Source organism: Cicer arietinum, chromosome 2 (assembly GCF_000331145.2).
Source record: "Cicer arietinum cultivar CDC Frontier isolate Library 1 chromosome 2, Cicar.CDCFrontier_v2.0, whole genome shotgun sequence".
NCBI lineage: Eukaryota > Viridiplantae > Streptophyta > Magnoliopsida > Fabales > Fabaceae > Cicer > Cicer arietinum.
Window position 1 is genome coordinate 42,495,217 of NC_021161.2, and position 19,069 is coordinate 42,514,285.

The 19,069-nt window shown below is 30.2% G+C and overlaps 1 protein-coding gene across 1 annotated transcript in view; it reads left to right on the forward strand.

Annotated features, from left to right (window-relative positions):
- The first annotated feature begins 17,332 nt into the window (after nucleotides 1-17,332).
- The window catches only part of LOC101494645 (receptor protein kinase TMK1), a 3,736-nt gene continuing 1,999 nt past the window's right edge, over nucleotides 17,333-19,069 (forward strand). Inside the window, exon 1 of the mRNA XM_027331911.2 lies at nucleotides 17,333-19,069. This exon is cut by the window's right edge and continues 780 nt beyond it. Within this exon, the coding sequence (XP_027187712.1) occupies nucleotides 17,374-19,069 (1,696 nt within the window). The 5' untranslated portion in view covers nucleotides 17,333-17,373.

A 19,069-nucleotide genomic window follows, 5' to 3' on the forward strand; every position in this document is an offset into this window, starting at 1 on the left:
TACTATTAGTATATGCGATGCTGAAAAAATACTTGGTGATGCATGATTACACTCTCTACTGAAATATTTTAATAAGGAAATTAAATTCTGCTACCAGGTTAGTGACTTTTAATAACTTACATATATTCTCATGCTTCCTTACTTTATAATTATTTATACCATAAACATTTAGTTAGTGCTGATTAGTTAGAGTCCACTAGAGACACTCTAAGTTTTGATAAGTATTCATAATCATGGCTATTAACATTAGTTAATTTCCAAAACTTCTCATTATTCCAATTAATTGGAGAGCTTTCCTAGTTTTTGTATTGAAATTATCCAACTATAGTAATATTAATTATATATTAGGCTCAACTAAAAAATAAAATAAAAATCTAAATATTAAAAACCCAAAATTTAAATATTATCAATGAATTTGTTTATCTCTTATTCGTTTTTTTTTCAAAGTTTTTCCACATTTAATTTATATGTCTTTTATTTTTGTTCTTTAATTACTTAATTGTATCGGTCTCCTCATTTGATCCGTCAAATTTCGTCACCAGCATTGATCAAATTATCTCGACATTATTTTTAAAATGCTTTTAGTAAATCTCAAATCAACGAACTAATTGTGTGGGAAGTATTGATATTAACCAGTTAATTTTTATTTTTATAAGCAACCCCTAGTTAATTATCTATTGGATTTGAATTTGAGATACCAAAATATTATTGGTTATACAAATGATAATACTTGTTATTGGGAGGATATCAAAATACTTGGATGGTTGGCAAGGAAAACTTAGAATAATTCTTTTATGGTAACAAAAATTTGGACATTCTATTTAAACATGTGTACAAAAATTAAAAAAATAATAATTAATAATATATAATTTTAAAATAATATATATATATATATATATATATTTGTATTTATGTCAAAATAATATATTTAATTTTTTGTGTTTACGCAAAAATGTTACTGAAAACAATTATTGGAAATACAACAGGTTCGTAATATTTTTGTTTAAAGGATTTGTAAAAGACATATTCTTTTCACGCCTATATACACTTTGAAAATATACATTCGAAAGAAAAAAAGCACATTTTTTATGCTTCAAATGTGTACTACTAGACAAAATTATGGTTTTTTTTGCCTTCAAAATGTGTACTTTTGGAGTCTAGTTCATTTTTAAAAGATAGGAGTTTAAAGGAGAGTTATCTTTGTAAAATGCTTACATGTGGCCCAAAACAAACAGCAGAAGACAAAGAAGGTAGAAGCATTACATGTGGCCCGAAACACAACATGTTCTATCTAAAGTATGAGTCTTTTTTGTTTTGTTTTTTATTTTCTTTTGCAATGGGTTTTTTCTCTTTGCAATGGATAAAATAAAAGAACAAAGCTTACATAGAAGAATGTTTCTTCTCTCACTTTCAATGTTCTTAAATATATAAAAATACATGATTAATTAATTTAGAGGGTAAAATACACTTTCAAATTAGTTAATCTAGATGAAGTTTGAGGGCTTTTGCAGGGCTGGTCAAACACATATAGACTTCTAAAACAAATTTTAATATGAAACTTAAAATGGATTTTTTAAATTTTAATTTGACATCACTAAATTAATACAATTAATGTCATGTAATATTTTTTTTCAATTGATTTAATATTGTTGAGACAATATTAAATTTAGAAAAGATTTATATATTTTAATTTTAAAATATTTAAATCTAAGACTTTTTTATTAAGTATAATTATTTTTTTAGACCTTTTGATGAAGTAAAAAATTTGTTTTTCATAAAGGTCTAAAGCGGTTGATTTAATAATCTTACCCTTGAGTCAAGCATGGACTTTTAAGAATACTTGATAGAGAAAAAAAAAATTCTAAAAGTAAAGAGAATCTTTTGCGAATGATCCAATTTTATTATAAGTCCAAAATTGTTGACTGAAGAGGTTATTGTAATAAAATTGTGACATTCGCAATTTTATTACAATAACCAATTTTATCACATGGCCAGAAGCAATTTGTTGACTGAAGAGGGTGTTGGTGGAGGATGATGAAGTAGAAATGTCGATTTACAAGGAAGGGGGTTTGAATTGTAAATATATCTTTTTAAAAATTCCTGAAATAAACTCAAGTTTTAACTCAAGAATGATATTGGTTAAGAAAACAGAAAACGAAGAACGTTCTTGGTTAGCTTACAAAACAGAAAACCAGTTTGTGTTTTATCTTAGTTAATCAATCAAGCTTAATAAATAAAGAGATAAGATAGAGAATACCACACAAAGATATATCCTGATTCACCCAACTCGGGCTACGTCCAGTCCTCACACTGTGAATTTTTCCACTGAGTGTTTAAAATAAAGAACCTTCTTGATTTTACAGCACCTAGTTCAGATCAACCTTGATCTGTTTCAATCTCTATTACTTTCCACCCATAAAGTAAATGCAACACCTATCTAACTTTGATAGGATTTATTACAATATAAACAAACTATAATATAACTCTTATAGTTTGAGTTTTTACAATAAGATTGTTTTTTGATAGAATCTGAGATTTCTCAACTCTTGTTTGAGATTCGATTCTTTACAAAGAAATTAGTAGTAATCACGCAATCTGATGTTGGAATTTAGAACTGCTTCTTCTTTGTGAAAATTGAGAACTTCAAGTATATGAGTGTGAATGATTATGGAAATTGACAACACTTGAATTTCTTGTTTAATTTCTGGATATTGGCCTTCCTTTTATAGGCGTTTAGAAGCAATTAATAAGGGTCAAAATGAGTTGTTGGTAGTGCTCTATTACTTTTGACCAAAACGAATATACGAGAATAAAAATAATCCAGCCTTGGAATAAGTTAAAACTGAATATACTGAGTCCGTTACATCCTTGCTTAATCTATTTTGTCTTCTAGTTTAAGGGCCTTTGAAGCTTTACACTTAATCTTTGATGCTACATCTTTGATCTGGAGCCTTGAATCTAGCCAAAATAGTTTGGAGAAAGATTATAAGCCATTGCAGAAGTAAACAAAGCACTGCTCTAATTCTGCAGAAAACGGAGATTGATTATCAATCTTTATCTGTCAATTTGATCTTTCTGGAGATTTGATGATCAATCTGGAGTTCATGTTTTGATCTTTCTGGATGTCTTTGTAATGTCTTAACATATATCAAGGTTGATCAAAATTTCTTGACAGTTTGATTTAAGTGGTTTCAAACTGTTTCAACTGGTCTGTTTCGAGTCCTTTTATTTTAATGATTCGAGAACCTTCTCGTGCTGGGATGAATCCTATTTGTTCCTTGCCATGTACTGATGATATTGGTATAAAATTTAGAGGCAAAGGCTTTGTTAAACTGGTGGAGATTGATTGGTCAAGATGTTGTGATAATCAATCTTGAATCTGGAGATCGTTCTTCGTTTTGTCCAGAATGATCTTGTTTCAGTTTTGAGCTGTTTTTCTTTGCTTTGCTGGATTCTGTTCTTTAATTAAATTCACTCAAAAGCAAAAATTAAATTAACATAATATTTTAGAATCATAATTAACTATCTTAATTAACCTTTGTTTATTTTCATCAAAATTTTAAATATAGAGTTTGTCTCAACAGACGATACGATCCACAATCTATAGGTGGGTGCTCGAAGACGTTGACGTAGTTTGTCGACGGTGGCTTTGGTTGTGGGAAAATGGGTGTGTGATTATCAACAGATAAAAAAAGAGCCTCGCCATAGTGGTGTGAGACCAAATGACATAGAGTATTTGAAACCCATGGCCAAACCTTCAAATGTTGCATTGTCACCAACATCAAAGTGAAGAAAAATTTGAGAGCATAAATGACTTAATCGAAAAAGCGGGAAAGTAAAAAAAAGGAGAAAATCCTATTAGAGGTGAGAAGCCAAGATGACTTGGGAAAGACTAGGAAGAGACCTTAGGAAATCCATAAAAAGCTAGAAAGAAAACCTCCAAAACCCTAACAACTACAAGATTTAGGGAAAGTTAGAAAGAAGACATTGTTTCTCTTATATTGACCGATGAGTACCTTTCATTTTACGATTATTAACATTTCACATAAATTGTTTTAACTAACCATTAACAGTCATGAAATAGTTCAAAACGGTGAAACAATATTTTTGCCTTCCAAACATTGAGATTAAAATATAATGAACATAAGCCACAAAAGTAAAAGAGTAAAGAGATAGACAAAATCACACAATAATTTTTATATTGGTTCCTCTACTTTACTTTCGCATGTAGAGTACATCTAATCTCCTTTCAAATGAAAGAAAGTTTGTTCATTTATCAATATTGAATGTTTACAAGATTCATCTACAAACTGTTACAAAACTTGTACTACCACCTTTTATTCCCTAAACGCTCAAAAACCAAATTTCTTGAAACAATCTTATAGAACAAACCTAAATTACTATCTTACAACCATCCAATTTTACTAGTTGATTTCTAATCCATAGTATTTGTGAACAACAATTGACAGTTGATACATATTCTAACTTTAGTTATTAATATGACAATAGTATTATATTTTCTATAGCACCAATTCACAAGTGCTTTTCCTAGGAATTAACATGCACCACTTGTATTATTTAGGTGAAAATTGAAATCTTATATACATGCCTAATGCAAAAACAATACCAAGTCTACCGGAAGATAAATATAATAATGATCTAATCATTTCTCTACGTTATTTTTCAATAATATTTTTTCTTTTTCATTTTTGTCTAACATAGATGATGGATGCAAATGAGTGACAATTATTTTGGTTTCATTCATTTGTTTTTTATGAAGAAATCATTAATATATTTTTCAAATCATTAATATATTTTTCTTGACATATAAGAATTGAAACTCGTCATCCAAGGTATTTATGAGTTTTGGGTGTGTGGTAAGGACCCCTGTAACCATTATATGTGCTACTAATTACTATAAGTTGAAACCGAGGATTATAGGAGCAAGTGAGTGAAGTCCAAATTCAATTTAATGATTAACCTTGAACGTACATGCCATAATTTGTAAATTGTAACCCAATCATCCAAGTTCGAACGCATCAAAATGAGAATTTTATGTTGTATCTCTAAAATTATATTCATACCCCACCTTTTAATTAAAATATTATTTTACTCTTTTTATTAAAAAAAAAAAGAAACAAAATTTTTACTGGAAATATTGAATTACCAGAAACTAATTTGTGTTTGTAAAACATAATCTTTCAGTTTTGCAGAACACAAATTAAGTGAAGTAGGATTTTTTCTTTTTTTTTTTTTTTTAAAAAAAGGTGGTTTAGGTAGGAATGAACGGGTAGGAATATAATTATTGAGACACGGAGTGAAATTTTCTTAAAATGATTAACCACACAATTCCCTTTGATTTGTGGGCCAAACCAGCGACCAAAACAATTGGGTTAGGCTAGAAAACATTCTATTACAGTTGTTGTTTACAATTGCTACCTACACCTTATTATGAATTGAAAAAGACAGGAGAAAAGAAAAGATGGAGAGAGAACTGACATATAAATAGATAAAATAAATAAGGAGATGAGAGATACAGGGTAGAAAAGAGACAAAAATATATCAAATAAATAAGAAGATTAGATGTTGTACATAATATTAATTCAATGATAAAATTCAAATTATATGTTGAAGCAAAATTAATAAATATATTAAACAACGAGTTTTTTTATAAATAATTTAGTCGTTAATGTTAAACAAAATATTTTCAATATATTCAAGAGTACATAGTCAACTATAGATAAATTCGATTCTTTAAAGCATTGTTAAGTTCAGCTTGCTTAAATAACTATTGTTATTTTTGATTTTTTTTTGTGGTGTTTTAAATTACATTTTATTTAAAATTTAGTGAATTTATATATATATATATATATATATATATATATATTAAATTTAATATTTTAATTTTAAAAATTCATTTTTTTTAATATTTGGCCCTCTTTGTAAAATGTGGGCTAGTTTCGCCTTTACATACTGTGTCTAGTCTCTCTCTTCTTTTTTTTTCTTCTTTTTTTTTTTTTTTTAAATCAAAATGAGTTTCTAACAAAACTTTGACTTTATTTATTTAATAAAAATTGGTCCGAGTTGAGTGTGATTTGGGCTAGACCATAGCACAATCAACCAAAGAAAATTAAAAATTAAAAAATACCGTTAACTAAACTTTAAAAATCAAAAAATGGCATCATACCTCCACTATTCATGTTTTCTGAAAAAGTGAGTTTTATTCCAAAAATTTGTTTACGGAAAATTTCAGGAGGAATCAAATTTTCAGTAGTCAAATTAAATACTAGAAATTTAGTTTTTGAAATTTTCGAGAGTTCCACCCAGAAATTTGAAATATCCGATAGTTTGTTTTTGATACTGAAAATTTTAAATTTATGGGTGAAACTCTCAGAAATTTGAAATTTCCGGTATTGATTCATAACTACCGGAAATTTCAAATTTCCAGGATGTTCACCGGAAATTTCATTCGTCACTGAAATTTCCGGAACAGTTTTTTATTTACATTATTTGTAGAATTTATTTTTTACATTTTTTTCATTCTATTTTTTTAGTGAGGACCAGGGGAGCAAAAAAAGGCGTTGAACATTCTCGAGTTCGACCTCCTACACAATCAAATAAGAGAGCTGCAGTTGAGAAAAAAAGAAAGACGAACGAAGAAATGCAAGCGCATGACTATATAATTCAACATGAGTTTGAGCAAGATCATGCGTTTGATGAAGAATAGGATCAACAACACCAACAAGATCATGTGTTTGATGATGAACAAAATCAGCAACACCAGACTAAACACGAGCATCATCAGCAGCTTGAACAACCTATATTTCCTATAGGTCCTTACGGTCTTTCTGTCCTTAAGGATTATAAGCATCATATTGCAGTGAAAGTGTGGAATGGACAAGTTAGTATATAATTTATTTTACTACATATTATAATATAACATAATATGTATATTTTAAAATATTTGTAGTATATGTTATTACAAAGCTGATTTTAGGATAGACGTAAGCTGATTTTAATGAAATAATTGTATATTCAGATTATAAATTATTGTGTTATTTTAATTAAACAGGATAGACGTGCCTTAAAAGTTGTTTCAAATGGAAAAAAGCAAGACAAATTCATTGATATCAGATATGTATTACTTGCTCAGATATATCATTGGCTTACTATATCTGAATTACGTCATCTGCAACGATGTAGTTTGCACATAATTGACGGTAAGCTGATATCTGCTTTTGTTGAGAGATGACATGTAGAGATTAGCTCATTTCACCTGCCATTTGGTGAAATAACTATTACTCTTGACGATGTAAGGGGTCTTTTGAGCATCTCATGTTATGGAGAGTTTTTCACACCTCCCGCTAATGTCAATGAAGATTTGGCAATTGCTGCTGCTATTGAGTTATTGGAATTTGATCATGAAGTTGTGATTGAAACTTGGACCAATAGAGGTGCCTTATATAGTTTTGAGTGGTTGAAATATGTATTTTTTAAGCAACTTCGTGAAGGACGATACGACTGTGCAGCGAGGACATACCTACTTCATTTGATAGGGTGTACCATTCTAGCTGATAAAATTTTTACCCTTGTATCTGCAAAATATTTATTTCTTTTTCAAGACCTTGATACTTGTGGTAAATGGGCATGAGTACCAGTTGTGCTTGTTGTTTTATATGACTATCTTATAAATGGTACACTGCCTGCAACGAAGCAGATTGGAGGATACTTATCTCTATTTTTGGTACTATTATATTTTTTATACTTATTATATTGTTATTTGATAAAATACTTATTTAATTATTTGTATTTTTTTTAAATTATTTATAGACATGGATTTATGAGCATTTCCCTAACATTTGTTGAAGATATAAATACAACTTCAATTGCATTCATTAAAGCAAGTTCTCTGTCAGTCACGATTACTTGAGAAAATGAGGTGTTTGAAACTAACAACTCTTTTAACTTCTCCAATGCCCAACAAAAGTTTTCTTGACGCTCACAATCCATATAAGCAAATACAACGTTAAATGTCAACCCAGTTGAAGTTACACCAACAATTTCAAATAATGGCAACTTATACTTGTTGGTTTTGTAGATGCTATCCATGATCAATATAAGATGGAATATGTTCAACAAAGTTATAGAATTTGGGTGCGTCCAAAACATCTCCCTCACAATGTTGGAGTCTTCATTAGTCCTACTCCAACAAGCATACTTCTCAGTTTCAAGTAGCTTCAACAAATGTTGCATATATGTTCTAGGTCCTTTCAAATTCTTCATGTATGTGATTCATCGCTTGTAAATTTGAGAGAGTCACATTCTCCTTATCTCGATCTCTCAAAGATGACAAGATGTGTCTCAATACAACATGATACTTTGTCAGCTCATCAAGATGTTTCTTATCTTCCTATTTTAAGCGTCCCATAAATACATTATTCTCAAAAGTAGCCACTAACTCATGGTTGTGAAGTCCACATATTAAACTAATAATCCATCCTTCAACATTTTTCAATGGTCCCAATTTAAGTTTAAACGAACAACCACACCTTTTAGTTGAAGTATATGTGCTACTTTTATTTGACTTATATTTTCCACCTCTATCACAACCAATAATTAATTTTGACTTCATTCCTCTCTTTCCGGTCTCTACGACATATCGAGTAATGATAACTGCTTCTCGATTTTGTCGGTCGACCTCTCTTGGCCATGATATGACACCTTCTCGTGACTCAAAAATTTGACCACTTGTGAATGCTTTAGTCAAATCTATACATACTGATTGTGTTTTTTCCATCACTATTTCAAAAAATAAATAAATAACATACCGGATTTTGAAATTTTCGGTTAAGTAGAATAACTACCGAATATTTCAAAAATTTGAAATTTCAGGTAAGGTAAATGTAACTACCGAAAATTTCAAGACACAAATTTCCGGTTTTATAAATACTTTACCTGAAATTTATTAATGAAATTTCTGGTAACATAATTGTACTACTGGAAATTTGAAAAACGAAATTTTACGTACCCGAAATTTGGTTGAGGGGGTGAGATTTTGAAGTAATTTTGTTTTACTATTTAGTCAATGAAATTTTTAGGGATAATTTTGGGTTTTTAAGAATTTGGGGGTACCAAAGCCAACTTTCTCAACCAAAGTTAATTGAGTTTTGTACCATGCACCCCCACTTTAACTTCCCACCTCTATCCCAAATAAAAATACCATTTAGCCCTTATTGTTATCTATAAAAGCCTAAAAAAAATTTACCATATCTTTTTTCACCCATTTCATTTGAAAGTATCAATTTTGAGAAAACCCAAAAATCTGAGTATTGCTAAACTTCGAATATTTCAAACCTTCAAAAACCAAAATTATGAAATCCTAAAAAATTTTGAAATTTTTGAAACTAAATTTTTCCAGAATTTTGAAAGTTTACAACATGAAACATTTGAAATGAAATTTTTCGAGATCCTTCAAAATTTTGAAAGTTTCTAACAACATGAAACTTTCGAAAAACATGTTTTTCAAAAATGTGAAAAATTCAAAAGTTTCAAAGGTTTCAAAATTTTGGAAGTGATGGAAAGTTTCGAAGGATTTTCAGAAGTTTGGCATTTGAAAGTTCCAAAAAAAAATTCGAAAACTTTTGAAGGATACGAAAGTTCCGAAACTAAATTTTAATTTTTTTTCTATTTTTTTTATTTTTTTCTTATTGATATATTATAGTGCCTAGAATCATGTGTCTTTGGCCAAATTATTGTTATGAGAGGTGATAGTGGTGATGGAGCAGATAGAATTCCACTTACAACATCAAACAGACGACGAAATAAAGCAAATCGTTCAATTAGGCAACGTCATCGTAGACATGATGTTCAGGATGATGTTGTTGAGCTTACATATACGGAGGAGGATGTCCTTTAGCCTGCATAGATGGAGCAGGCTGAGGAGCAGTATGCTTAAGAAGAGCAGATGCATGACAATGTTGATGAGGCTGGGCATGATCAACAACCCGGATTCCCGAGAGGACCATTAGTGACATCTGACACACTATGAACACCACGTGGCTCGTAAGATATGGAAAGGAAAGGTATATTTTAATTAATTAATTAAGAATACCTATATACACATACTGCAGACCAGTTATTTGAATCATCTGAATTATTTTTTAGCTTAATAAAGAAATTACTTTTTATATCCCTAACTTATTCTTAACAATTTCTATTATTCAAGTGATCACTATATACCTTGAAATTTTGACAATCAAAAAAACAATTTAATTAAACATATTTAATTATTAAAAAATGTTTTAATTTTTTGTGGCCATAAATTTTCAAGTAAATATAATGAGTATATTTTTACGTAATTTATAAAGACTTTTTATATATATTCAATAACATATTTCAAGAATGTTTTAAAGAATTGGTGGCTAATAGATGAAGGTGAAAATATTGGATATTTTCCGGCATCTTTATTATCCAATTTGTCCTATGCTAATAAAGTGGGTTGGGGCAGTAGAACAACAACATCTCTAGGGCTCCTAGTCCTCCAATGGATTCTAGTTCCTTTCATGATGCCAATTTTGTTCGTCCCGGTTATTTTAGACATGTTGCATTTAAGGATAATAGCTGGAAGGACAGTGGAATTGATTACTTTGAAGATAAAGGAGGAAAACTTGGATATTTTCTCTAATATGGTGGACCAGGAGGTAGATGTGATTAATTGGAAACCTTTTAATTTAAATTTAAAAACGAATAAAATTATATTTGTATCACTACATAGATCAATTTCTTTTGTAAGCCTCTTTATTTTTACCTTAAATTATTTACAAAATGTGTTTTGTATTTTACAAAATAGATTAATTTAAAATAAATTCTCCTAAATATTCCTTCCACTTCTATATGTTAGGAAAAGTTCCATCATTATATAACAAGTGAAATTGTCTTACTTATCTACTTAACTTCTATACTTTTACTTTTTAAACCAAAATAGTCTTATATTTTGTTAGTATCTAATATAGTGATTACTTTTTAGCTTAATAAAGAATAAGTTAGCTTAATAAAGAATAAATATTTATTATATTTAATATATTTTTTATTATATTTAATTAATTGGTTGTTTAAATAAGAATAAGAATTTAATATTATGTTCATTAATTACTCGTCGTGGGTCATTAAAGGTTATTACACATGGTTTGAAGCTCAACAAGTTTGCTGAAGTTCATGTGCCAGATGTTGTACAACTTTGGATTCGAGAATCTGGGTTGCTACATTTGTCTTCAGCTTACTTGATTATGACTGATGCTGGTTTGATATCTTATTTTGTTGAAAAGTGGCATAGAGATACCATTTCATTTTGCATTTGGAGAGATGACTATCACGTTGGACGAGGTCGCCACTCTTCTTCACATCTCACTATGTAGTAAATTTTTTGATGTACTTGTAAATATGAACACTAATAATATTGCAAGAGCTGCACATGAGTTGTTAGGCGCAATATGAGGAAGCATGTGCTGAAATTAGTTATAATAAATGTGCGCAATATAGACTGCAATGGTTGCGTGATTTATATAGACGTCTCATTCAAACTAACATATTTGAGTGTGCGGTTAGAACGTACCTGTTGCATTTAGTTGACAACACTATTTTCACCGACAAAAAACATATGCGTGTGGAGGCGAAATACGTTAGTTTATTTATTGATTTATATCGTTGTCAGGATTATTCGTGGCATATCGCTACATTGGTTGTTCTATATGACAATCTAGGAGATGGAGTTGTCCACGACACTAGACAATTGATAGGTTACACGATACTATTACATGTATATGATTTATATTAAGTTGTGTTATTTATTTATTTTTGGTGCATTGCTAGATTTACAAGCACTTTCCTATGATTTTTAAGCAGGGTGACAGTGGAATGGTTCCTGCACATTTTCCAAGAGCATGTCGGTGGGCTGCAAAATACATTGTTGAAGATGGAGTGATGATATACCGACGAATACTTGATGCTTTGTTGCTCGAGGATGTATTGTTTATACCATATGATGATGATCAAGCTAATCATGCCTTTGTAGCGACGTCGATGTTCCCATATACCTTCATTGTGGTGGAGTTTCAGTCTCATATATGTTGGAGCGATGTCTTAGACAATTTGGTCATATTCAGTGCATTCCGCGTGACGTTCCTCGAGTGTCGAACAATATAGATTGAGAGTGGCAGACCACTATGAGAGCATGTATAGCGGCCTTTCAGAGCATATATCCTCTAGCGACTTTTTTTGAAGAAGTCATTGCAGACTACTATGCATGGTACTTAAATGTTTCACATCCTCTAATCCTCTCTCCACATATTACTGCTCCACCTTCGAGTCCACCTACTGCTGCACATGATCCACATGGTTCATCATCTTCTGTACATGTTGGTCCATCATCAGCACGAGACTATAGAGCATCCGAGCTTTTACGTTGGGTCAAACAGTTGGTATCTCCATATGGTGAAGTTAATGGCATATTAAGCGAGTTAGTCTGCATGTTGTTGGGCAACAATTAGTGATTGTGTTATGTATGATAAATATTGAACATGAATTTCTATTTTAATATTTTGTGTTATCTATGAATTTTTATTTTGAATTAATCTGCATGTTCAACTTTAAGTCGTTATCAAAAAATACATACATTCCATTTTTTATAATACATTCTAATAAGTAAATGATTAAATGTTCAAACATATATTCTAATATTCATTTAATGAAATACAAGATGATTTGATAAATGATGGATCAAAGTGTTCTCAATGTTTAATATGTCATGCATAAGCTATTTCTCATGTATTTGCACAATCACTACAAAATTCTCTCCATTTTTGCGATTTATATGAAAAATGACAAATAGATTTCAACTTGATTTGAACGAAAAAATATTAAACATTAATTTATCTAAACAACAAAATATTAAACATTAATTTATTAAACAATACTCTCAATCATAAATTTTACCTATACCCAATGACTTTCATTGACGAATCCAATTACTAGTAAAAAGATAAGAGAAAGAATATCATATTCAAATTATGAGACAACGACACCAATATGACATTATATCGTGTTGCTATCACGCAACTCAAGTCTGGTATAGTCATCCACTTATCTTTTCCTTAAGCACCCAATCTTGAAATTTTCAATGAGTTCCGCACTAATTCAACATTGTCATCGAAAATATTGGAATACATGTCTTGATGTTAGATTGATCTCTTTATCCAATTGTGTTTGAACTAAAGGCGAAGATTCTTTGGTCTAACCTAACAACGCTGCAACTGCACGAAACCCACAATATCCATCAAACACAACATTTATTATGTCCTCAATATATTGATGTATAAAAGTTAGAAAATGTACCTTAGATGGTTGCTTTGAAGATTCTTGAGATGATTGCCTTGTAGAATGCTGTGCTAATTAATTTGCAAAATGTTGAGATGATTTCTTTGGAGATCCATGAGAGGCATCAACATACTCTCAATATGAAGGAACACAAGGAGTAACAATTTTTTTCTTCTTTTTACTACCTCCCTTGGTTTTCACCTTATCAGGTGGTGCGAGTATTGTTGTTGTATGTGGAAATGCAAGTTTATGCATCTTTGCCTTGAATGTCCTTTGACCAACAATATCTTGTTTCTTCATGTATGCTTTCACTGCTTCCACCTCTTCTGAAAAGTCATATTCTGATAAATATTCTTCATCCTTCAATTCATGCTCAATGCTTAATTTTCTCCAAAAAAACATGAATGTTATCTAAAGTTTAGACTAACATTACCAGATATCTACAAATTTGTCAACTCACAAGCACATGATAATCCATGAAATTTTATGATTGAGCAACCACATTTTGTTTTGTCAGCACCTACAATATTCACCCTCTTTAATTCTTTGTCAATTTTTTTAAAATATTTTCTTGATATAAAGTGATGTAAACTTTGAAAAAATGGTGAATTATACCCATGCTCAACATCGAGGATGATTTTCTGAAAATACGATTTGATGATACACACTTGGTTCTTCAATATCATATTCACAACATCCCAACTTATATAAAAGTCTCCATTACTAGTTTACAACATGTTTTTCAATCTCCAATGAGCAGACTTAGCTATACAAATAAATTAAATAACACAAATTAAAACAAATCACATAAATTAGTAAATCATATTTTCTAAAACAAAACAAATCATAATTTAAAAATACATGTTAGATGTTGTGTTTCCTAAATACATCACTCTATTGCTCCAAGCTAAGACACATCTTTCTTTGTAAGGTGTCAACCATGAATCTATCACATAATCAATAAAAAAGATAATATCGGCACACACTAGTTCAAAGTATTGTAAGTGATTATCATACTCCTCCACACTAGTCAAAAATACATTTTTTTTCTTCATAAATCCATTACTTCATATTGTCTATCCTTTTTCACATGTTATTTGCATCTTGCCCCAACATTTTTTTAATATGAAAACGACATAGCAAATGAATTGAAGTAGGAAACACAACACTAATAGCATTTATCATAGCAAGATCTCTATCTGTCACAATAACTTTAGAAATTAAATTCTCATAAACGAACAACATTCTTACCTTTTCAAATGCCCAGATGAAGTTATCTTGTCGCTCTTGTTCCAAGTAAGCAAACGCAGCCGAAAATGTCAAACTAGTAGATGTGAAACCAACAATTTCAAGTAATGGCAATCGATATCTATTTATTTTGTATGTGCTATCATATATCAAAACAAAATTAAATGTGTTTAATAACTTTATACAATCAGGATGCGTCCAAAATATGTCTCTCAGAACATATGAATTCTCTTGTCTTCTTGTCCAATGCACATAATTTTCATTTTGTATTAACTTAAAAAGATGCAGCATTTCCGTGTATGAACCTCTCAAAGATGATCGATAAGTACTCCTTGCTTTATATATTTGAGTGGGAATTGTGAGATTCTCTTTATTTCTCTCTTTCAAAGCATTCAAAATGAATCTTGGTGCAAACTTATACTTTGTCATGTAATTACAAATTTTCTCTCTTCTTCATTTAAATGCCCCAAATATGATGATCGGTTAAAGTATCCGCTAAATCGTGATTGTGTGTTCCACAATGAACACTAATTTTCCATCCTTCATCAATACTCAACGGTATACATCTGAGTTTAAATAGTCAGTTTTCCTTGTGAGAACAACTTAATGTTGATTTCGATTTATATCTTCCACCTCTTTCGCATCCCAAAATTAATTTGTCTTTTCTTCCTCTATTTCTGGTTGTTTTATCAGAACGAAGGATAACAATTAAAATTTCATTTTGCCTTCCAATATTTTTGTCCATTCAAATACCTACAAAATATGTTTCAAATAAATATCAATATATGTTTCAAATAAATATCAATATATGTTAATACATTATATGTTTCAAATAAATATCAATATATGTCTATACATTAAAAACTATAACTTCTAAAATTAATTATCAGTAATAATACCTGATCGGTGGTGAAATTTTCGGTAGAATCTATAGTCATTATTGTAGCAGGAACCTCAACTCTACTTATATCAGATTTCAAAAAGTATACTAAATTTAATTAATAATAATATTATAAATTCATTATTTAAAATACAAATTTTAATTATTTTTCAAACATTTTATTACATTTCAAAAATTTCATCTTAATTGAAACTTTCCAAAGTTTCAAATTTTTTGAAATTTTTGAAATTGTATTACTTCGAACATTTTGATGACTTCTAGAATTTTATACTTCGAAAGTTTCAAATTCATGGAAACCTTCGAAAATCTAAAAAGTTGTATTTCGAACATTTCAATTTGCTCAAAAGTTTCAAAGGTTTTTACCAAAACTGGAAAATTACGTTTTGCAACATTCAAATTGATCAAAAGTTTCAAAAATTTTAATCAATTTTAGTAAAATACATTTCGAAACTTTCAAATTGATCGAAAGTTTCAAATTTTTTGATCAATTATGAAAAAAATACTTTTTAAAACTTTCAAATTTATCAAAAGGTTTAAAAATATAAAAAAACTCACTTTTTTATATTTCGAAAGTTTGAATTTTTTTGAATGGTAAAGTAAATTTTGTAAGTTTCGAAAGAAAGAGTGAATAACTGAATGATAAGTTTTATGTTGAGTGTTTTACATTTAGTAAAAAAAAAACAAAATAATATTTTTATTTGAGATATAAATGGGAAGTTAAAGTGGTGGGTGAACGATAGAAAACTCACTTTAAATACTACTTTGTTCCCATATATATATATAAGAGAAAAAAAATAAAAAAAATAGATATTAATGTACTTATTAATGTACTTATTAATTGTTTTACCTTTTTTTTAACAATTATGTGAAATATTAAATATTCATTAATAATATTAAAGAGATAAATATCTTAAATAAAAATATAATAACAATTTAAGTAATAAATACATTTTAAAAATTGTAACCGTTTATTATATATAAGACAAAAAATTCTCTAAAATTTTCTTATAAATAGGATTAAAAGAGTATCTTTTAAGCATAAAAGTTTTAGATTACATAATTAAATTAAGTGATTTATTTATGACATATTACATCATTTTTAAATAATTCGTAGTCTTTTTTAGTTATATAGTAGTACTAACTTTTAAGCTGTCATACTTTAGCTGTAAGGAAAAATAAAATTCTATTATACATTTAAGCCGTCATCACTTTTATAGTTTTTGCTGTAAGGTTGTTTTTATACTAAAGGTCCTACATTACTTAATTTTTAGGAATCCAACTCCATGTAGAAGAGCGGAAATGAACACAAGCAGTTTCCATAGTTAAAGATGCTTAATAATTAATTCAATATGAATAGTGTTGATAACACATTCATTATTTTTAAATACAATTTAATAATTAGTAGCAAAAACAACATTAATACCTAGCTAGGGGTCTAAGTTTAAACTTTTATTTTTTCATAATTAATATGTCTGAGTCATCCACTAAAATATTGATAAAAAAAGTATTTATTAGTACATTTTTATTATTCTCTCTTTTGTCAATTGAAATTTAAATAGATATTATTACTATTTTTTAAATAATTAAAATTAATAATTAATCGTAAGTAGATACAGACCTTTTAAAGTATACCATATTTCCACCTCTATGCGAATGTATGTGAAAAAACAATTATTAATATTTGGTAAATTCCAAATAGTAATAGGTTGTAATAGGTTGTAAATTACTAATTTTAGAAGTTCCCATTTAGATAAATATAAAATGAAGATGAGGAGAAAAGGTGGGGCCATGGACCAGAATCACACATACACATACACATGACAGTACAGCCTCTCAAACTTTGTTGATCAGCAATGGTCATGCCAACCCCTTCTTTCAGATACATGGGACCCACCTCCATGTGCACCATTTCTCCATCCTCACTAAACTCTCATTCCTATGCATCTTTCTCATTTCTCTCCCACAACATCATGAACTCCATTCTCCTCTTACCCTTACTATTCCTCTCCACTATCTTCGCTCAAAACGACGACGCTTCACTCATGCAAACACTTAAAACTAACCTCAACCCGCCCCTTTCTCTCGGTTGGTCCGACCCGGATCCATGTAAATGGAACCACGTTACTTGCTCCGATGACAACCGTGTAACACGAATCCAAATCGGTCGTCAGAATCTCCACGGTGCATTCCCTCAAACTCTTCTAAACCTAACTGAATTGCAACACTTGGAGCTTCAATTCAACAACTTCACTGGTCCTCTTCCGAGTTTAACTTCTTTAAACTCTCTTCAAGTCTTCATTGCAAGTAATAACGGTTTCACTTCATTTTCCGGCGAGTTTTTCGCCGGAAAGGAACAACTCGTTTCTTTCGAGATCGATGATAACCCTTTTGAGCCTTGGGAGTTACCTAAGTCGTTAATCAACGCTTCTTCGCTTCAGAACTTTTCTGCTAACAATGCTAATGTGAAAGGTGAGTTACCTGATTTTTTCGGTGGTGATGCTTTTCCTGTTTTGACCCTTTTGCATTTAGCTTTTAATAAGCTTGAAGGGGTATTGCCCAAGAGTTTTTCTGGTTCAAAGGTTGAGTCTTTGTGGTTGAACGGTCAAAAGAGTGATGTTAAGCTTCATGGGTCTGTGGATGTTTTGCAGAACATGACTTCTTTGACTGAGGTTTGGTTACATTCTAATGGTTTTAATGGTTCTTTACCTGAGTTTGATGAATTGAAAAGTTTAAAGGTTTTGAGTTTAAGGGATAATTCTTTTACTGGTGTTGTTCCTAGTTCGTTGGTTAGTCTTAAATCGCTTAAAGTTGTGAACTTGACTAATAACTTGTTTCAGGGTCCATTGCCTGTTTTTGGTGATGGTGTTGAGGTTGATAATAGTAAGGATTCTAATAGTTTTTGTTTGTCTAGTTTTGGTGATTGTGATCCTAGGGTGAATGTTCTTCTTAATATTGTTGGGGCTATGGCTTATCCTTCAAGGTTTGCGGAGAGTTGGAAAGGGAATGATCCTTGTGTTAATTGGATTGGGATTACTTGTACTGATGGGAATGTTAGTGTTGTTAATTTTCAAAAGATGGGTCTTACTGGTACGATATCGCCCGAGTTTGCTAAGCTTAAGTCATTGCAAAGACTTATTCTTTCTGATAATAATCTCACTGGTTTGATTCCGGATGAGCTTACTACTTTGCCTATGCTTACTCAATTGAATGTTGCTAACAATCAGATTTATGGGAAAGTACCGAGTTTTAGGAGCAATGTGATTGTGAGTACTAGTGGGAATGTTGATATAGGGAAGGATAAAAGTAGCCAAACTTCTCAGGGTTCAGTGTCTTCTAATGGTACCGATGCGAGTGGTGGACACGGTGGGAGTTCGGTAACTGGTAGCAAAAAGTCTTCTTCTCATGTAGGAGTGATTGTGTTTTCTGTGGTCGGGGCTGTTTTCATGGCCTCTTTGATTGGTTTCTTGATTTTCTGCTTGCTTAGGATGAAGCAAAAGAAGTTAAGCAGGGTCCAGAGTCCGAATGCGCTAGTTATTCACCCTCGGCATT